This window comes from Mytilus trossulus, chromosome 14, assembly GCF_036588685.1.
Source record: "Mytilus trossulus isolate FHL-02 chromosome 14, PNRI_Mtr1.1.1.hap1, whole genome shotgun sequence".
Lineage (NCBI taxonomy): Eukaryota > Metazoa > Mollusca > Bivalvia > Mytilida > Mytilidae > Mytilus > Mytilus trossulus.
In genome coordinates, this window is record NC_086386.1 from 59,080,607 (window position 1) to 59,104,345 (window position 23,739).

The 23,739-nt window shown below is 32.0% G+C and overlaps 1 protein-coding gene across 1 annotated transcript; it reads right to left on the minus strand.

Annotated features, from left to right (window-relative positions):
- Positions 1-245: 245 nt before the first annotated feature.
- LOC134697924 (ankyrin repeat domain-containing protein 50-like) lies at positions 246-1,640 on the minus strand. The gene has a single exon (XM_063560210.1). The coding sequence runs from the start codon at positions 1,638-1,640 to the stop codon at positions 246-248; it is 1,395 nt and encodes a 464-aa protein (XP_063416280.1).
- Positions 1,641-23,739: the final 22,099 nt, after the last annotated feature.

A 23,739-nucleotide genomic window follows, 5' to 3' on the forward strand; every position in this document is an offset into this window, starting at 1 on the left:
ATATACGCACATTGTATTTATCTTTTTATTTCAAACACATTTGTATTAAGCAAAGGTGAAAGAGATTTTAACAAATTGATAAACATGTATTCGACGATGCAGATAGGTCACTTTTTAAACGGTTTAAAATTCGAAAGGTCTATGTAAGAGTGTCAACATGGCAATACCAGTCACATGTTAGAACTTGTTTATTCAAACAATCTCTAGGAGCGTGCCTTCAAATGTGATGCATGAAGCTATGTCTTTTAACATTGATTTGACTGATGAAAGTCATCGCTCTTTTTCATCAAATAGTTTTCTATTTCAGTATTGCCGTTTTCGTGTGCTACTGATAGTGGAGTGGTCCCAGAGTTGTCCGGATCAGAAATGTTACTGCCGTTTTCTACTAAATATTTTACAATATCTAGATAACCTTGTCTACATGCTGCAAACAAAGGTGACGCATTCCATTTGTTACACTCTGTAATGTTAGCTCCGTTTTCATTTAATAGTTTAACTATATCTATAAACCCTTGCCTACATGCTGCAAATAGTGGGGTACACTTTCTATTATCCATTGCGTTTAAATCAGCTTTACAATTAATAAGAATCTGTACAGTTGATGCATGTCCTTTATCGGATGCCATGAATAACGGTGTTCTGCCTTCTTCGTCGCATTGATTTATTTTAGCTTTATTTTGTATCAAAGTGTTGACAATATCATCGTGTCCTTTGGCAGACGCAATAAATAATGGCGACCGTTTAGACCAGTCAGAGTGCGAAACATCAGCATGATTACTGAGAAGTAGTTGAACAATTTCTAAATATCCCTTTTTACAGGCTATAAACAGAGGAGACCTACCCTCATTATCAGGTTTAGAAACTAGTTCATTACAAAACGGTAAGAGGTATTTCAAAACGTCTACTCTGTCATGGATTGATGCAACACAAATTGGCGTTTGTCCTAGACTATTGCATTTCGAAAAATCAGTCATTTTACTTGATAATATTTTAACGGTTTCCAAGGGACTGTCAGAAGCTGCTACTAATAAAGGCGAGTTACCTTTAATGTCGCATTGATTAACATCCGCATTGTGTTGCAGTAGCGCTTTAACTATACTATAGTATCCTCCTCTAGAAGCTGCCAATAACGGAGACTGCTTGTTTTTATCACACAGCGAATGGTCGGCCTTATTTTTCAGCAGGAAATTTACTACTTCCTCATGTTTCTTTTTCCCTAAAAGACACGCAACGAGCAAAGGCGTTCGTCCAAATTTCTCACTTTCATTGATATCGAAATTAAACTCCAATAACAACTCAACAATATCAGAGTATCCTTCCCATGCAGACTCAATGAATGGTCTTCGCATTTGGTGAGAAAAGAAATGATACTGTTTCTTAAAATCAATGTAGTCATCATAATTTCTATCATCATTTTTTCCGTTTATTACACTGAAATGTTTTAAAAGTTCCCCAACTTTTTGTTTTCTAATTCGACAATAGTTACAAAATTTCTCTCTGTACGACTTATTTGTAAGTTGATTGCTATGAAATGTACTGTATGTTTCACCATTTTCTAAATCAAACATCAATCTGTCGAAAAATCTTTTTTCAGCATCCTCGTTATCGATGGCAATTGTATTTTTATTGATGTTTGCCATTGTCGATTGAAAGCAAAAACGTTCAGCAATAAATGAAGTTCGGATGTATTTGATAAAACTATGAAGAAATGTCTGACCACATACCACAACAGCAATATGGTACACTTTCGCATGAATAAAATGATAATAATTTTCAGTTTTCGTCATATACATTCCCTCGAGGTTGGCTAGTTGTGCTCTAATTTTACTTTTAACTTGGTCTTTATTAGTTCCTAGATTAAATTCCATGCAAATATTATCGAACGCTTGCCTTTCAATGTCTGATTCATAAACATCATTTAGTATTTCTTCTTTAAAGTTATTATTTAATATTGCACACAATGTTATTATGCAAAATTGAAGATGGCTTTTTTCCTTTAAATCTATCAAGTCTTGTTTGATAAAACCTTTAAGATTGCTAAATAATTTGATAATTTGATCAGGTGTTTTCCGTTCAGCTATTTTACATAAAAGAGGAAAATATGCGTCGTCAGATTTCAACTTTTTTAATAGTTTTGTATCTGCTTCCAGGGTAATATATTTGTTGATCATTTTCAGTTTTTCATCGTCTGTCAAAGGAAACTTCGATAATAAGAGAACATATTTCATCAGCAATTTGAGCCTCTGAAAAATGCTGTCATCGTAAATATTAGAACCAGTAGCAAAAAGTAATTTTACGTCATTAACACATATTTCATCATTTTTATCAGAAGTATTTAATAAGTTTAGAATTGCCTCGATTTGCGAAACCCATACATCGACTGATTGTGTATTGATATTCACTTTCCCGCACAAATCATCGACAATAAAAATCTGCTTTTGGTTTGGGTTTAGGAATTCAAAAATAGTAAATGGGCTTAGCACTATTGGAATGATATCATATTGTTCTTGCCTCTTTAGTTTCAAAGCAATATGACGAACTATTGAAGATTTACCATTACCGTCAACAGCAACTACAAGAACACAACTATTTTTTTTTAGTTTTTCAAATACTTGATGAGTTGCTTTTGTTTCAATAAACTTTTCGTCGTCTTTTATCCAGTCTTTTATATGCTGAGTATGTACATCTGCATGATTAAAAAAAGAGATTGGCATCTTAAATAATTCCTGATTATTGCCAAAACAAAAATATAATGTATCTTTTAAAAAATACAACGTAAACAATTCATTTTTATGTGTTCATCATGTTCATATTATGATATTTGTGTTTTGCTTCGGATTCCTACAAATCCACAAAGTACGACTAAAATCAATATTTATTTCACTAACTGGTACTATACCCACACTATGTCTTTTTTAACCGGGTATACCCGAATTGATTAACATTTAGGTAGCGTGAACACCTAAATCTGGCGCGAATCTTGATTAAAATTACTCCTCAAATAAGCTCAAACAAGAGAGATAAGTGTGTTTAGTTATGTTGAAAGTCATGCATAATGACAAATGATGAGATTACGAACTTTTCAGTTCTGTTATAAAAAAATCTACACATTTTCAATCGCTTTTTATTTGTTCTGGACGAGGATACACTTTTTATGAGGTGTGAACTGTGGCAAATATTACGAAAAATACTGGGTTCAACCAGAAGCAGATTGCATACACGATATTAGTGGTAATCCGTGAAAAGTGAACCATTCAAGAAATTTTTCAAAAACGGAAATTTTCTACAAAAAAACCAATGATATACCATAATATTAATTCATGACATAAAAATCACATACGAAATTAAGGAACCTCAAACAGATGCATGTGATCACAATGTGATGGCGTTAGAACAGTTTAACCAAAGTTGGATACACTCGTTTAGAGTTTCCTTCCAGAACACATCTAATCATATCGCTAAATTTTGTTTCTTATCTTCATCAATTAACTGTGTTATTGCGTCACGTGAGTAGGACGTCATGAGTATGGCGTGTTATTGCTTTGCAAAATATGGCGTGTTATTGCTTTGCAAAATATACTTGCTGTGGATAACATACAATTTATATTTATTGTTAATTGCAACACAAATCAAACCTAACCATAAAGGATATTGAATACTACCTTTTGTTTTTTGCAGCCTTAACTCTTTCTCTCCTTTCTTCGTCAAGTCGTCAAGAACTAAATCCGTAATTTGAAAATTAAAATTACAATTGGAATAATGTGGAAAGCTAGGCGAACTGAGTAACAACATATTTATAAATCGTGCTGATTTGTTTGTGCAACAAAATCAAATGTATATGTAAAAAGCAGTAAAACAAACCGTTGTGCACTTAGATCTGGTGTAATATATGTCTTTCATGTGTTTGAAGAGTTAGGTTGTAATAATCTCTTTATGTAAGCTTATCATTTCTTTTATCCTAAAGTAAGAGATTATCACACATCATATGCATTGTAACATTACAACATAATATGTTGTGAATATTAACTTGTCTGAGTTTTCTGTAAATTCACTTGTTTCTGTTCTAATGCAAACAGATTTTAGATAACTTTGGAAATACTAAAAAAAATGTTTAACCGCTCTCAGGTTATACATTTCACTCTTGTGTCTCAAGTATATATGAATCTTTGGTGAAAAAATCTTAATTTCTTTCTTGGTCAATGCTGATTAATATTTTGTTCTACTGCCTAATTTTTGTCTTTCTTTTACATGTTAAAACATCATATATATAACATTATACATTTATGTTTTTATCCGATTATTTTATATATAATACACGACATGAACAATGATAATCAGAATCGATAAAAAAAAAATCGTTATTTACATTCCCTTTTTCTGCCTCCGAAATAATTTTGAACACGGAATAACTGTATACATTAACTGCTCCTAATGCACAAAAGAAATCAGAGGTGAATACGATACCAACGGAATGGAGTCGAGTTGTGGTAAACGGCACACGGAATTATCCCTCAACCGATCAATTGTTGCTCGTGCTATCAATTTTCACATGCAACGGGATAACTCATTTGAATTTGGCAATTATTTTTGTAAGTCCTTTTTTCATATACAAAATGTACATATAGCTCCCCAATTGTTTAGGCTTCTTTTCATCAATCATTGGATTTGAAATACTCAGCTTAGAACGTTGTTGTAGGAGGTAAATCCAGAAGAGGGGTTTTTAATGCCCTTTTAAATAAAACTGATGGACTTTATCTATCAGCTAATAAAATTAAGAATGGAAATGGGGAATGCGTCAAAGAGACAACAACCCGTCCAAAGAAAAAAAAAACAACAGCAGAAGGTAACCAACAGGTCTTCAATGTAGCGAGAAATTCCAGCACCCGGAGGCGTCCTTCAGCTGGCCACTAAACAAATATATATTTGATAATGAACGCCATACTTATTTCCAAATTGTACACATGAAACCAAAATTAAAATAATACAAGACTAACAAAAACCAGAGTCTCCTGACTTAGGGCAGGCGCAATAATGCGGCGGGTTTAAACATGTTTGTGAGATCTCAACCCCCCTATACCTCTAGCCAATGTAGAAAAGTAAACGCATAACAATACGCGCATTAAAATTCAGTTCCAGAGAAGTCTGAGTCTGATGTCAGAAGATGTAACCAAAGAAAATAAAAAGAATGACAATAATACATAAATAACAGCAGACTACTAGCAGTTAACTGACATACCAATTCAAGACTTCAATAAAACTGACTGAAAGATTATGATTTCATCATATGAATATCATTAGCATATTGTTAAAAAAATAACGCATCGTTCAATGAATATCAATAATTTATTAATGTATAATTGAAAAAGATTAACTCTTTTAGTCTCGCAACCCATTTCTCATGTGATTATTTATAATAAAAGCGAGAAATAGTTACCACTTATTACTAAGTAAACACTAACATTGAAATATCAAATTTACTTAAAAATACTCAATAAATAAAGAATAACTTTAAATGAGAAAAAGTTAGCAAACCTTGTTTGTTTTTAGATAATATTCTTTCTTCTATTTCTGCTTCCACTTTTCTCAAAAATATTTCTAGATAAAAATTCAAATATTACTTGTTATACAATTTTGAGTTTAAGACAATCGTAGATTATTTAATACAATGGTCAAGCAGAATTGTAAAGGAGTAAGTTCGGTAAAGGCCATATTTGGCCCCAATTATAAATTTCAAAGTTACAAGACAATAAATGTTTTAAGTTGCCTTAAAGACACGCTGGAAAGTTAAACAGAACTGTTTTTGCCAAAGTTTAATTCTAACACGTTGATTTTTACATCCAAAAAAGGTCAAGATAAGGGATTTTGGGGAAATTTGACAAAATCAGCTAGATTTCAACCAAATAAAGGACCGGGAAACATAGAGCGCAGGTGTCGACAAGCTTAAGATTCAAATAAGACATGTGAAATGTCTTTACAAACATTGTTTAAAAAGATCTTTGTTGTCGACGTATGCGCTCTATGTTTCCTGCCCAATAATCTATGGAAATTTACCCATTTTCATTGAATTTTTCGTGAAAAATCAATATGGATACAACTTGTGACGTCATAATGAAACGCAGAAACGTAAAATTTTCAACATAATGGTTTATATCCTAGCTAGTCAATGTATTACCTATAATTTATCGTGATATTGGTCGATAAATCCGAATTTGAAATTTACCCTAAAAAGGGGGCCATTTTAGTACCTTATCGAACATACTCCTTTAAGGTTAGCAAACCATACAGCCCTTAGAATTGTTTGACATTCTGTCACGTTTGGTTCGTGTTTTTGAATATACCCATAAAAATACCCTCAAAACCCATTCTTTTTGGTTTTATCAGATGTTTGTACAATGTTTTAAATAAATGACCTTTGTTGGACTCGAGCATAACTGAAAAGACATTAACCATGGAAAATTGCATCTAGTGTTGTTAAATTTGGTGCCGTTTATATTGTATTAATTTAAAACTTGATAATCTTTTATTTATATACAAATGTATATATAAAAAAAACAACGGTATACCTCAATAATAACGCACACTCGGTCAATTGTTAAATAGTACATTGCATAATATTTTTAAAGACTCTGATACAATAGACAACTTTTGAGTTTGATGGAAACTATGAAGCTATATTGCACGAACTTTTCGACAAATTGAATTCTCAAAATTGTCTTTCAGCACTGTTGTCATTGGGGAATTGTAACTGTTTCTTGTTTATCCTGTCCAATGACGACCACTAAGACGTGTAACGAAGGTTTATAGTACAGTGATACAGGCGATCCCCCTATCTGGTAAATGACGTCATAAATGCGCGCACGATTAACAAACTTTTTGCCGGTGACAAACAAACTTGTTCAGCTTAAACACGAGTGTACACGTATTTGCATTGTGTCAGCATGCATCGACCATTCCATAGATTTAATAAACCTGAAGATATACAAAAAGCACTTAAAAAAACCAAAAAAAAACCCGTTAATATAGGTAGTACTGTAAATAAATTCTCTAGTATTGCATCATTCGTTCATCTTGCATGATTTAAACTGGTTCATTAAATACTATCAAGTTATTGATTTTTTTTGTTTTACTAGTAAATCATATCAAATAGACGAATTACTATTTTAACTTTGAGTGAATAAATCTTGTTTAAGATAAAGCAATATAGTTTAAACGGTAATAACTGTCCTTCCTTAGATTTAGACATTTCGGATTTAAACGGGAAACTCCAGACTAAAATTTACAAAAAAGGGACGATTTTTCGTTCCCTATTGTTAATTTTCCATTTCAAGATGACGATGTTCCTTTGTCACCATTTTACGGTGTTTATATTTCACAGCACGTTCAATTTGCCCGTGTTTTTGTCACGTTTTAAAATTTAAACGAAAGTAATCTATGTATTACTGGTAAATTATTTAACCAGGTATATCGGTACCATAAGTTATTAAAAATCTTCACTCAATTTTTCATAGATATAAAGATTTGGTTTTAAAGTTTGGTTGTATCTCTAGAAAAAAATATTTCAAACGGGATGGAACATCCTCATTTCTACGGAAATGTTTCGAATCGTGCCCGAAAAATGATCCTGATAACTTATCCCTCCTTTGAATAAACTTATTCTAAAAGATGGCCGTACGGTGACCTATAATTGTTAATGTTTGTGTCATTTTGGTCTTATGTGGATAGTTGTCTCATTGGCAATCATACCATATCTTCTTTTATACAATTCAACACTGTAAAAAGATCGTTGAATATTGTTTTTATTGGTACAAATATTGATTTTGTTATCAGCAAATTAAAAGCATATTAAAAAAGTTCAGTATATTATACATGTCGATACCTGTATCTTGACATTGCACAAAGTCATGTTTTCCCCTGACTGTTTATGACGTCTTTACACTAAATCCAGTAGATGTTGGATGTTTTCAGATTGGTAATTAAGTCTTGGATGCATGATTGTTTTTATTAGTTGTAAGTGGCTTTGTTAATTAACTGCGAGTACTCTCACATCTGTTCCTAGTGTCTTTTTGTTTGTGGGATGTACAAGTTCTTGTCCACGTCCACATGCATTTTTGTTCATCTGATGAGTTAAGCCTTTTTCAATAGATTTTTATAGTTTGTTCTTATGTTGCACGGTTATACCACTGCCTAGGGTAGGAGGAGGGATATGATCCCGCTTACATGTTTAACCCGGTCACATTATTTAAGTACATGTATATACCTGTCCCTAGTCGGAGCTTGTAAATCAGTGGTTGTTGCTTGTTTATGTTTTACATATTTGTTCATCGTTCATTTTTGTCAAGCCTCCGACTTTAGAAGATAGTATCCAGAAGTAAATTTTATAAAAACAGTCTGCAATTACAGTTTAAAAAACATTTTTAAGGATCTTGAACTAGTCCGAGTTTTTATCAAACTTAGCAAGAAGCTATTCGCATTCTAAAGATATTATTGAGTTGAAGATTTTTATAAACTTTTTTCCCCAATTCTGTTGAGCCTGCGATTAAGAGCAAAAGTTAACGCGACACTGGGTTCCACGGAACTCTTACGATTTTTAAGATTAGTTCGTTGATATGTTTTGGAGTATAATATGACATTCATTTTTACTGATCTTGTACAGTTTTTTGTTTAAGGGCCAGCTGACACCCACCTGGATGCTGATTTTTCTCGCTGTGCTGAATACCCATTTCTGGCCTTCGGCTGTTTTCTGCTCTTTGATCGGGTTGTTGTCTCTTTGACACATTTCCCATTCTTATTCTCAATTTTATAGAGAAGGAAAATGACGAGAATGGTAATAGGTACTCCAGAGTACTCCCTGGCAAAAACGGAATATTTTCTGTATCATAACTCATGATGAAAGACCACTATATTTTCATACAGCGCTCTGGGTTGAAAATAAATGCACGGGAAAAAAGAAATATTGCTTTTTTTTAATTCATAGCCAACATTCCTATTATTCCCTTGGTTAAACTGAAGAAAAATGCATTCTGTGTGTCTTGATAAAATGTCGTAAAAAAAGAACATTATCAATTCGCCAATCAAAAATAAAATATTTCGAATTTTAAAGGAAACTATCACAGATCTTCTGTCGACAAAACATATCTAAATGAAACAAGACAAGCACCATTTCAAAATCACAACAAATGGACTCTTAAAAGATACCTATAACAAAAAAGATACAATAAAACACCTTTTTTGTTTGAAACTTTGGTAGTAAGTGCAGATTAATAACATGCTAACTATTATTGTATACCCATATGCGCATTTATGGTAATGTCGATACCTATATTTTTGGATTGCAACAGGTTATATTTATTGTACTGTTAATGACGTTTTAACACATACAGCCAACTTTGCCTGAGTGCGTTGAAACCTTAGTTTCTTAAATAATTTCAAATTAATAAACGGACAATTTTAGTAAAGTTCATGTCAGTACCGGAGTACTGTACTACTGAGCTGAATCCATCCGGTCTGATCAAGTGGTTAAGATGGGAATGGAAACTGGAAATGTGTCAAAGAGACAACAACCCGACCAAAGAGCAGAAAACACCCACTGGACACCAATTGATCTTCATTTCCACAAGAAAAACCGCACATGGTGGCGTGACGTGATTGAGCTGTACCTTCAACAAAATTATCAACTGGATCATTGTTAAAAGACGTCATACTAAACTCCGAAATATATAATGAATTAAAATTTAAAACAAAAAGGCTCGTGACCTATGTCAGGCGACAAAATACGACGGGGTTAAAAATGTTTCAAATATCTGAACTCTCCCCTATATATCTAGCCAATACCATGAATACAGACAAAACAATACAGCAATACACTAAAACTTAGTTCAAAACGTTTCTGAGTCCGATATGTTCGATGCTAGAATAGGTAACAAAAAAAACCCCAAAGATACAGAAATAAACAAAGGTCTGCTACCAGTACTAATTAATGACATGTCAGCTCCAACCCTCAACTAAACTTATAACTAAACTTATGGAAAGATTATGCATATCGACCACCTCCTTCATGTTAGAGGCTTAATATTATACCATCATACAATACATAAGAAAAATACAACCTGTTTCATGCAACAACTGACTAAGTGTGTGTATTTCCGATGCCAAGACCATATGAGTGAAACAAAACATTAAACGAAACACATATATTCTGTACACAGCACAAGCATGTCAGCAATCACCACACCAGCTAACCAAAACATTCAAACAGACTACCTTAAACAAAGATAAAGTTATGATATTGTTGTCTGGCTAGTATGGGGATGTCAATAATACCCGTTCAAGTGTAAGTACGGAATGTAAAAATTTGCAAAAACGCCTGTCATGATTGATATTTTGCCCCTTGGAAAGAGATTATAAACAAGACTACGGGTATGCCTTATTTAACAAATATTGAACTCTTTTGTCACATAACATAACTCATATTTTGTTTTTCACATTTAAAAAATAAAGACCGATGAATTTGCTGACGAATGTCATTTGTTTTGCCGGTATATCTAACAATATTATTTTATTTCTTCTTGTCTGTATATTTTCTTCTGTATCAGTATCGATGCACAAAATATATAAACGTAGTGTTGGTAATGATACACATGAGTAACAGTATATAAGATAATGGTCATCTGAACACGAAATAAAATTAGAAGAGATATCCTTATGTTATGTATATATATGTATAGTGCTTAAAAAGATATGATAAGATCGGACGGTGAAAAATAAACAGCTGTATTTACACAACTCAACTTATTGACACCATCACGAGTTGGTTGGCCGTTATGGAATAACCGTTTCACAAATGATATCGGATATGTTCCTTACGTCGTAAATACAACCCTCTTCCCTTTCATGAATATGACCTACCGAATAAGACTATTTACCGGATTTGTAATCACATAAGCAACACGATGGGTGCCACTTGTGGAGCAGGATCTGCTTACCCTTCTGGAGCACCTGAGATCACCCCTAGTTTTTGGTGGGGTTCGAGTTGTTTATTCTTTAGTTTTCTATGTTGTGTCATGTGTACTATTATTTTTTCTGTTTGTCTTTTTCATTTTTAGCCATGGCGTTATCAGTTTGTTTTAGATTTATGAGTTTGACTGTCCCTTTGGTATCTTTCGTTCCTCTTTTATTAAAATATGTTATTGAACCATACTTACGATAATATTCTCTAACTATGACGAAAAGGCTAAATACAACAAACACTGAAATATCAAATAATAATGCATGTTGATACAATGTAACGTTTAAACCCAATCACGAACCTAATTTTGTATTATATACATACAATTATATGACTAAAATGTCAACTATACATAATTAGGCAATAATTAGTAGTTTGTCTATGTTCAAATCAATAGACAACTTTCGAGTTCGATGCATTTCCGTCAAAAACTCCAGATTTAGTGAACGTCATTTGTGCGATTAGGGGCGTCGTCACTTCCATTCCAATGTTAAGCGAGTGGTTGGAAAACTATAATTTTATATGGTACGAATTAATCCGCAAATTGAATTATCAGAATTGACAATAAGCATTGCTGTCATTTGGGAATTGTCATTAAAAACCTACAGTAAACCATTATTTATAGTTAATCCTGCACAATGACGATCACTAACACGCTTGATGAACGTGAATAGTGAGAGCAAAGAGGCGACCACCGCTATCTGGTTAATGAGGTAAAAAAGGCGCGTATAATTGACGAGTTTTTTTCCGGTGACGAATGAATTCAAAAGTGGTCTATTAGTTTTAACATACCAAATAAATTGCAGTACTTTTGATAGGAACTCACCAGACCAGAGGTTGTCGACATAATGCAAGTCTTACTGTTGCGTGAATATTACTGATAATGTATAAAAAAAAAACAAAAAAAAACTTGTGATATGTCTGATTTGTTAAAACAAATCGCAATCATGATATTTAAGAAAGATGATATTACGTCATAACATAAACACATTATAGTTATCAACGGTACCAGGATTATAATTTAGTACGCCAGACGCGCGCTTCGTCTTTACAAGACTCACCAGTGACGATCATACCAAAATAGTTATGAACCAAACAAATACGAAGTTTTAAAGTATTGAGGATCCAAAATTTCAAAAAGTTTTGCCAAATACGGCTAAGGTAATATATGCCTAGGATAAGAAAATTCTTAGTTTTTTGAAAAATTCTAATTTTTTTTCAAAGGAAATTTATTAAAATGACCACATAATTGATAAACATGTCAACACGGAAGTGCTGACAACCCGGCCGGTGATTCATAACCTTATTTCACTTATTTTCAATTGTTTCATAAAACATGTGCGGTATTGATTCCATTTCACCAACCTCGTAACCTTATTTTGCTGAGTTATGCAATCATGAGAACAGCCCTGTATAACGACAACATGTATTACTGCTTTAATTGAGACAAAAATAGCAATACGATGGTCAGATACAATGCAATTTCTTAAAAAATGTTTGTTGATAACAAAGAAAAAAAATTGTTTTATTCATGTAAGTCTTCCTGTTTATATTCGTACATATCTGTAAATTAGAAATAGAAAACATTTGTCAAACATATGTTCTTTTTTCTCAATCATATATTATGCGTATATGTAATTTGTAGTGTTTAAATTATTTTGTCTTGTTTAGATGACCAAAAGGAAGTCAAACATTAGATGATATTTATATAATCAAGGTTACATCTTCAGTAATATTACCACTGTAGTCAATTGTATCATGTATTCTTTCCTTCAACCTATAGTTACAGACTAGTATTGTCTCCTAAATATTTACTATTGTTTACCCTATAAGCCATGATAAGAGTTGTAAATTTATGTTCTGAATTAACCGTAGTAAATTTATCTTTTTTTTCATTTTATTAAAACTAGCACGTTATAAATGCTAATGATCATTTGCTGACGTTTTTTTTTCCTCGGTTTAATGGATAATTATAATAGAAACAAATAGTATTTAAGCTTTTGGCATATTTAAAAATTAAAACAAATGGAAATTTCATTGCAGGTTGGGATGGAATACCATATTTTAGTGAAAATAAAGTCACTCATCGAAAGAAAAAAAACATACGTAAAGAACAACGGATTCGTAAACAATATGTGTATGCATTTGCAAATCACCTCAAGGTTTTCGATCTTGATTTACTGTTATTAGATTCTCGTAATGCACAACAACCATGGTTAAATAGATAAAGGTTTTGTATGTTAAAAAATGTTTCATTGCTAATACTAATACACTTTCCAACTATGATTATATCTACGTTGTACATAATAATGAATTTGAAAGGAGTAGGTCCGGTAAGGACCGATTTTGGCCTCGAATTTCATGTTCATCTGACGAAAGATTATGACCATTTTTTAAACACCTGAGTGTCTATTTCATTTGATTCAATTAGTTTATGTGAAGACTGAGCGTCACTGGTGAGTCTTATGTAGACGAAACGTGCGTCTGGCGTATAAAATTATAATCCTGGTACTTTTGATAACTATTAACTGATGAAGTCATTAAAAACGATCCGATTCAAGCTCAAATATTAAAAATCTACCAAATATGCCGAAAAATTACACTTTTCAGATGTTTTTTTGTCAAAACTGAAAGTGGCCGCATCTGTGTTCATCCTCAATCTTTATATACATGTATGTTATGTATTATCATCAAATACTACTTACATTTCAATATTAAGGATGAACACGAATGCGGCCACTTTCGTTTTCGACGAAAACCGTCTAAAATTTAAATAAAATGCTAGAATTGTGAAGATATCAGTAATTTAGCATGACTAAAAGGTGCGACTACCCGATCTATGTGCATGATATTGTCAACACCAACCCATATTTATGTAGCAGAAGCATTCTTCTGTCCAATAAATAACTAAAAGTGTACATTTTAACAATTTTGTAAAACTGATATATTTTGGGGCCAAAAAGGGGTCTTACTGGACCTACTTCTTTAAATTCTCATTTCGAATGTTATCGATTTGATAGTTAACATGTGTATTCCAAGATACATGATAAGTTATAGAACAGTGATACGTACTCGATAAAAAGATAATCAATACAACCAACTGTTCTGCATGTTTCAGTTCTTTGAATCCAGTAAGGCCTGAAAAGAAGGAATAAACATTTAAAAATGTCAATTAAATCTTCACGTTTATGAAATGAATAAAATGATATTAAAGATAAATACTTCAAATCTCTCTCTTTCTCTTGAAGGATTGTGCAATACGGTATATGACAAGATTTAATAATAAAAACAGTCTTCATTATTTATAGGTACTTCGCATTAAATAGCATATTGTCCCGGCGTCTTTTTTATGTTCAGTCGTGTTTGATTTGTAAAGTCTGTCTTGAAAACGTATTGAACCAAACTTTCTAACACATCATATCGCGTTTTTGCTAGTATTATAATTTCACAGTACCAAAACCTGAAATATATGGTCAATCACAACATATATGTTGTGTTCAAATAGCAAGTTATTACTGAAAGTACTACTTGAAGACGATTTAACAAGTGTATTTAAAAAAACATGAAGCTTATACTGTTTTTATATGCGTTATCTAGGGCTATTAGTCTTCAACTCTTAGAAGAATTTAATCTCCCATTCAACGGATGTAAATGTTTTAAAAACATATTTGATTTTTCGAAAATTCTGCATGTCAACCAATCAGACAATAATTTAAAACTGGACTGAATGAATAAGGGGGAAAAGAAAACATGATGACAGTAGATGAATTTGCCTTAAAACTGGCATATAGTGATCGTAACAAGGCTATGTGGATAAATGTTTGGGATTTTAGATCTGAATTTGCAGACGTCATCTTACAATAATTTCCATTTTACAGTAGCGCTTTCGGAGTTAAATTTTAATATTTATGAGAAGTAAATTAGATTTTGGTCTTCTGCGTCATCAAGTATAACTAAAATAACTAGAGTCGCAACAACGACAATATATCAACTTCATATAAATAGTAATAAACACATATCATGGGATAACAAAAAATGAGAGTTGCGGGTAATCCAATACTAAATGAACAATAAATCTACATAACATATAAACGACATTTTGTCCACAGAAATGTGCTTTCTATGGGAACGAATATGCAACCAACAGTAACATCTTTGCGGTGGTTGCACACTCATAAATGTTGTACATTTTGTAGGAACTGCTTAAATACACAAGGCTTTGTTTGATACACCTGGTACACGTATGGTTGGTAGTTTGTTTCCTTATCGTGCGTTATATCACATGGATATGTATTCAGCATCTTTTTGTCTAGTGAATTATACTACACAAATCACTATATTTTACTGCCTCTTGAACATATACTCATATGTATAACATTGGTATGTGATGAACTTCAAAACTTCATTTTTATGTTATTGTTCTAGTTTTTAATATGTTGAAGTAGAAAAATACATATTTTTCAACTTGACAATTAGCTCGTGTATGTAACTACGTTTTAGACTTTAACGAGATACTTAAACTGTATATTAGGTACAAGGACATCATTCGTAAACATAGCTTAACATGCATACTTTTTTTTCGTTCAGATATTTCACATTCAATCTTTTATGGTAATATTCTTTATAAAACACAAAAATGTCAGTATTCACACCAGAAGCTAGCAAAACTTCAAATGGATAAATAAAGAATGGATATAGTTACGATATTGTTGCCAGGTCACTTACGATTGCATATTTTGGCTTTAATATTGATTCACTTATAGGGTCTTTACATCGGAACTAAACACATTTATTTAAATATACATGAGACGGGTTGTGCTCTTCTCATATATTTTTTGATTGCATAGTACTAAATCCCTAACTGGAGTGATAGTGCTTCATATTCATATAATGAAGATATAATATTTCATCCAGTTTAATTGAGGTCTGGAGTTGGCATGTCAGTTAACTGCTAGTAGTATGTTGTATATTATGTATTATTGTCATTGTGTTTATTATCTTTTGTTAAATCTTCTGACTTCGGACTCGGACTTCTCTTGAACTGAATTCTATTGTGCGTATTGTTATTCATTCTTTTTTCTACATTGGCTAGATATATAGGAAGAGGGTTGAGATCTCGTAAACATGTTTAACCCCACCGAATTTCTGCGCCTGTCCCAGCTCAAGAGCCTCTGTCCTTTGTTAGTCTTGTATTTTTTTTACTTTTTGTTTCTTTCATATTATTTGGAGTTTGGTATGACGTCCATAATCACTTAAGTAGTATATGTATTAGTTTAGAGGCCAGCTGAAGGACGCTTCCGGGTGCGCGAATACTCGCTGCATTGAAGACAAATTGGGGACTTTCTGTTGCTGTCTGTGGTTCTGTGGTTGGGTTTTTGACTCTTTGACACATTCCCAATTTCCATTCTCAATTTTGAAAGTTACTGTTTTCTTTTCTTTTATGTCATACATGTAATTCATATATTCAAATATTTTCTTTTGAGAGTTCCAGACGAAATTACAACAAGCAAATCAATTGCTTCAGAGGAATACACTTTAAATAAATCTCATTTTAATTTTTAAGCATTTAAAAGGTTTGTGAAAACTCCAAATATTTTCATTACTGAAATAGAGATGATACACAATTATAGCTTTTTATTCTTTTCGTTAGTCAGATATACATGTACATTTGTAGTAACTGAAAAAGAGTTATATGTATAAAGCGGCTAACTATACTAAATATATCTGAATTGACGGTAATGTCTACATATATCATGTATATTTCTGGAATTAAACGAAAAAATAAACACTTCCTTTTGTTAAATCTTTTATGACCAGTTTTTATTAAAAGGTCGTTCCAGTTCAAAATCTGTTTCAAATTAACTCATCATAGAAACCAGGACTAAATTAAACAAATTGTTGAGAATGATAAAAAATTAAAAGGTCATCCATGACTATTAGCATTGAATTATGTTTACGCATGCCGCTCAAAGTGATACTGGTGCCTTCCACCACCTTGAATTGTAAAAAAAGCAGAACACATTAGCAAAAATTAGACAATTATGGGACTTAACGTACAAAATGAACGAAGAATCCGTTTATTTTATTTTTAATAATGAATTGAAAACAAAGAGGACGATGTGGTATGAGTGCCAACGGGAAAACACAGCATATAAACACGGTTCCTAACAAGAAAACACAAGTGAAAGAATAATGTATTATAGCTATTTTCTTATTTTTTTTCCGCATTTACCTGATCCAAGGACACGTTTATCGTCATTTGGTTGTCTTTGTCCACGAATATAGTACGAAGTGTGAACAGTATCTAACTAGCATTTTTTATACTCTTTCCCAAATCATTTCTGTTTATAAAATTACATTGAAAAAAATATTCTGAAGCTGATGGTAAATAAAAGTCAAAAACTAGTACATTTGAAGCTGTCAAGCTGAATTTTAGACTCCCTCAATTTGTTGTCTAAAAAAACAGAACACGAAATAACTGTTTTCTTCGAGTATTTTATCCTTCATTCCAATTTTCGCTGTATGAATTCTTCACAATGTGCCGTTTGTGAAGCACCGCATCTTAAAACAAGTTTGGTGAATACATTTGTGTACACATTTTTACTAACGAATCACAATATGCGTATAATATGTGTTGTAACACAGCATTTACAAATTTGTTTTCAATATAACATATCGAGGAAAATTATGTTAATTCATAAAATTGAGAATGGAAATGGGGAATGTGGATGCCTTGCGTTAAATGAACAAACAATACCACATACACGAGATGAAGTCTATACATTACCAAGAAAATGCTTAACAACCGCAATGTGCTTTAATTTGACATCGCTTGTTGTCGAATTGTCGATCCTCCTGGAAAAAATACAATGTATTGCATACTAGTTATATGAGTATCGTAAATAGCTAAGACATCCAATTTAAAGCATTGAATTGCGAACAATGAACTTAAAAGTAAAAACACAACGTGATCGACCATTAAAAAAATGTCTCGTAAAGGAAAACAATATCAAAACGAGATTATTTTGGTATGTTTTGCAATTAGCCTTAAAATGCATTTCTTAGAAGCCCAACAGCAAAAACAAAATTACTCTTCCAATATTCAAGACTAATTATTTGATATGAAAGTCACGCGTGTCGTATGCATCACGTTGCAAGGCTAAACTAATTACGTAGACTGAATTGACCTCCTACCGTTGTATTTCTAAAAACAGGAAAACGCGAAAATATTAAAGCATGTAAAAATATTGAGATATAAACAATTTATTTGAAAGGGCACTAGCCATCGGATATATAACACAAATAGCATATGATGTATTGTTTTGTTCAATCATTAATGAAAGTGAAAAAATGAAATAATTGTTCTTGGGAACAACTTATCCACATGTACATGTAATACTTAATACATTTTGCAACAGATAACATAGCACAAATTGTCTTCTGTTATTAAAACTCCGGATGTGTACAGTAAGAAATTATAAGACTATCCTTGGAAAAATAAGAATATAATAATACTTTGCTTACTATTTATATACCCAAATGTGTAGTTATTCTAAATTTACATGCCCAAATTTGGTTTTTGTTGTATCACTATGGTTCTTATTTTAAAATTATATAATTAATCAGTCGCATTCAGAATCGCTTTGACGATGTAGCAGTTATGAGTATTTAAGTAGGTATTCAATTTTACTGAGTTTATATAATCAAGTAATTTGTTAGAGAAAAAAACACCATAGCAAAACAACGAAACTTTTGAAATGAAATTAATACTATATTTTACCGTCTTTCTTTTATTAGTGGACACCTAATGTCTTTATACCATTGTGTTTTCTGTATGCATATGTAATCTATAAATAGAGAGATGCATTCTGAGTAAAAGACACATATAATTATCATATACAATGTATAATCATTGTATGATAGACACGTTAGTTAAATAGGGATCGCATAACCTGCCCTTCATTAAACCTAGTAAATCAAAAAGGTTAACCACATTCAATTTGCTAATATTTAAATTTATGGTAAAGTGTATATATTAGTCTCGTAGGATGTATATGTATGCTCAACAAAACAATTGTAGCATGTCAGGAACCCCCAGGTTAAATTGACCTTTGAAACATGAAAAATTTCCAATTTATTGCATACTATATTCAAATAAGTCGACTTGAAATACTGCCTTCTTGACATTGCCACATAAAAACAAACTTGATTACCAAGATATACACATGATATTTGACTTTAAAAAGAGCGAACGATACACAATAACACAAGGAGAAAAGTCATAAAGTTATTTGAAGAGAATACGACAACATAATAACGAAATATAAAAGCGAAAAATACATTTGTTACTTATAACGTAATACATATACTTCGAAACCCAATTCAAACACTTGGGTTACATCAGGTCCTGCGGAAGATTAAGCATATCACTCATAATATGGTTAATAAAAAAATACAATTGTCTATTAGATTATTATTTGAAGTATTTTCCTATTATTTTGTACAAATACTGGAACTTACAATATAATTTTAGTCCCTAAATGTTTAATGCTTCTACATTTCATCAAGCATGTAGATGCTGGACAATGTGTGTGATTTACGTACAAGTATTCAGTGTCTACTCAACGGACAAATGCCATTTATTCATAATCCCTATTTTGTTTGGCAATTCGTATGACCATGTACATGTTGTAATGAATTACTTAATGTAATCGATTTGTCTTTTCACCAAACAATAAATTAAATTTTCAAATAATGCTAAATTAGAATGGGACAGTTGTTCTTACCTGCAGTTAGCACTTCACTTTCTCCACATGATTTTTTGTAACATGAACAATCTTCATATCTGGGATTACAATAACAGGTATTGTTTGGTTTATTTACAAAGGCGTATCCTCTTGTATAATCACACCTACAGGTAATGTCAGATTTTGGTGTACCATCATTGTGCAATATTTGTCCTTTATCATTACAAGTCGATTTTAAAAAGACGCATTCACTATAACCATCCATTGAAAACTTAAACGGCTGGAAACGGTTGTCTTCACAGGGTTGACCGTTTAAATTACCAATAATTATATATTTAAATCCTAAAATAAAACGTTTAAATTGATCAAATTCTTCATAATCATTCATTTACATCCGAACTCGGGATTAATATAAAATAATAAAATGTTAGATGTGAGGTCAATAACAGAATTTCTTATCAAACACTTATCGTTATAATCAGCATTAAACCTTATCATGAATGTGTTGACTTCTGCTCTGTCAAACTTGATTTCTTAATCAGTAATTTGGCGACAACAGCCATCATTTGGTCCGAGTACACAGTTATTTCGTAATGCATTTCTTTTAGACTATAAATGAAAATAAAAAATCCCACCTGCGCTTTCTCAATAATATTTTTACAGTGTTATGTACTACTTTTAGGACAAATTATAGAAAACTTCATCGGCTCTAAATTAAAATATGGACAATTTTATGTTCAGGGGGTCTCGAAAATTTTTTGACACCTTCAGAAATACCTATGTGTAACCTTTTTCAGATGGACCTTAATCACCTCTCTACTCTAAAATTCATGAATCACAGTTTTTCACAGTTTATTTGTTATCCCCTTAATACTTGCTTTTTGAGGCATGACACATGAAGAAATGAATTTGGAAGGGGTATAAAAAAGATTTGCACGTAACACACTGTCCCCACTAGGGACTATATTCGTGGACAACGAAAAGGACAACGAAAATCAAGAGAGGATAACTGTGTAATCGGACCATTTGTTTATGATAAATATCTCTATTAATTTTGTTATAATTTTGGTGATGGCAGTACTAGTTTATAATTGTGTTTTATCTAAATAGTGTTAAGGTTATACTGGTTTTAGTTGTAAATGTAAGCTGTCAAGGACATTCCATATGATCGACTGTCAGTATATATATATATATATATATATATATAAGTACGTCTGAGTCAGTGACAACCCTACAACAGATGTATCCATCGGATCGCCATCAATGATGGTGATACATGGCTGTGTACATAATGTATATACAACTCGTCTAAACATCAACCCAACAATGTTAGATCTGTAAATTTGCTTTCGCAAATTTTTGGTTCTTCCCTCGCCGGGATTCGAACCCATGCTACTGTGATATCGTGACACCAAATCGCCTGCACTGCAGCCGTCCCGCTAGACCACACGACCACCTGGGCTCTCAAAAAAAGAGCTTTCGGTGGGCATATGTTACCTTTCCACGTCAGTTTTAATCTAGCGGCGTACTACAGTACATGATATATAAGGCATGAAGATGTTATTGTTACAGTGTTACAATAACATCTTCATGCCTTATATATCATGTACTGTAGTACGCCGCTAGATTAAAACTGACGTGGAAAGGTAACATATGCCCACCGAAAGCTCTTTTTTTGAGAGCCCAGGTGGTCGTGTGGTCTAGCGGGACGGCTGCAGTGCAGGCGATTTGGTGTCACGATATCACAGTAGCATGGGTTCGAATCCCGGCGAGGGAAGAACCAAAAATTTGCGAAAGCAAATTTACAGATCTAACATTGTTGGGTTGATGTTTAGACGAGTTGTATATATATACATCACTGAAGAGACATTTATTGTCGAAATCCGGATATGGTGTACTAAAGAAATATTGACACCGAATGTTTGTGGCACAACATCCTGTCCACAAGTTAACAACTTTTTTTTTCTGTGACGTATTAAATTTATATTGAGATCCAGTTTGTTACATCTTGTGATCAATTTTATTTGGCAATCGTCAATGGCAGTCAGCAGGGTTAAAGAACATCAGTTGTTCGACCTGTTAGTCAAATGCGTTTTGTTTAAATATACTTTTTCACTCTTTTGATCTTTTGGAAAATGTTGTTTGTGCTGTTTTTAGACCCTTCTACAACGAAATTTGTTTGACATGCACACGTATAAAAATTGCGGTTTTTATCCAACGCAGTCATAGGTTTGAACGTAGTTTTCAATTTAGACTCGTATATATATATATATATATACATTTCGTCTATAATATTATTTGATCTGTAAAATGTTAGATTAAAATATAAACAGTTACGTAATAAACCCCGAAGTAAAAACGCCGAATTTGATCAGCATTATATGTATAGAAAGTCGATGAATGATCCAGGAGGTCCATGTCAATTGAGATTTCATTACACTAATAACTGTTTTTAAGGAGATACAACACACATAACAGGTTTGATTTATACATGTATATCTTTCGACCAAATAAATTTGATAGCTCCCGAATTAGAGTATAAACTGCACATTTGTATAATTCATATATTGACAGTCCTTTAATAGATCTTTTTGATAAACGAAAGCATTATTTTTTGGTTTCTTACGCATTAAGATGACCATTATCAAAGATTTCAACATTGGTCAATTCCATCAATGATGTTAATTTTCTTATGAAAGTACACATTCATAAAATCAACAATAGAGTTGTTTGCTCACTTTTAACCACCAGTTTGTTACATCAGTCAGCATGCTTATAAACTAGTTAATTTGCCTGTTCTAATCATTGTACCTACAATCCCGTCCTCTTTTCTCTGAGTGTGACCTACCAAATTAACTTGGGGTTGTAGCAATATGAACAATTTGACAAGTTGTTGAATGAGGTGAAGGAATAGCTTAAATGTCCTGAGCATCTGGAAACACCACTAGTTCGTATTGCTCAGTCATTGTCTCCTCTATATGTTTTGTGTACTGTCGGGCTTTTGCTTATCTTTTTGTCTTTTGTTTAACTATGGCGTTGTAAGATTATATTCGACGTATAACTAAGTTTAAATTTGCTTTTGGTATTAATGCAATCCTTTTTTGTTGCCGAAGAAGACATTGTTTATTAAAACAATTACATTCAATGTTTAAAATTGTCTGTATGTTGAGAACAGTACATACTTTTGATTTAGTTGTTACATTCCATTGCTTATGAATAATTTTTAAAAACCCACAGTTGAAGCATATAGTTGTTAGTGCTATATTTGTCTGGAGTTAAGAGCTAAAAACTATCCCTCAGGATGTGAACAAGGGACAATAATCATAGCAGTTTTCCTAATGTCTCATAATGAAAATTGAATAAAAATATGCAATATTTGTGAAACATTTTTTTTTTTAAATTTCAACCGTTCTTAAATAAATTTGAATAGTATATGACAAAAATCACTTTTTCTGATATAGTCCTCTATATACATATATATGCAAATCAACATATACCATTTATTAAACAGAAAGTTTATGAGATAAATCAAATTTCAGATAAGATTATCATTATGATCACTTAATGTATTTAGTCATTACTATCGACTACATGGTTAAATTGAACTTTTAAATTGATAGATTCTTTTTTCCTTTTTTTTTTTTTTTTTTTTTTATTTTTTTTCATTAAAGAATCGACAGTGTGTCAATGATATTTCCATTACAGTATATGTGTGACGTTAACAAACGATTACATATATATATACTATGTATAATGGTAAACATATTTTAGATTTTTATCAGAAATTGTTGGTTTTAAACTGACAATAACATGACATTATTGATAAATTTTTAGTCACTTTGCAAAACAGGATAAACGTATTTATATATTACATGTATTAAGAAAAGATACGTTACCCGGTTTATGAAAAGATTCCTCGTCACTGCAGATTTCTTTATACTGTTGACTATTTTTATCATATAAACAGTAGTACCACATAGTCGAATT

Bases quoted from the DNA above. Each gene is read 5' to 3' on its own strand.
- LOC134697924 (XM_063560210.1), bottom strand. From the start codon at position 1,640: ATGGCAAACATCAATAAAAATACAATTGCCATCGATAACGAGGATGCT.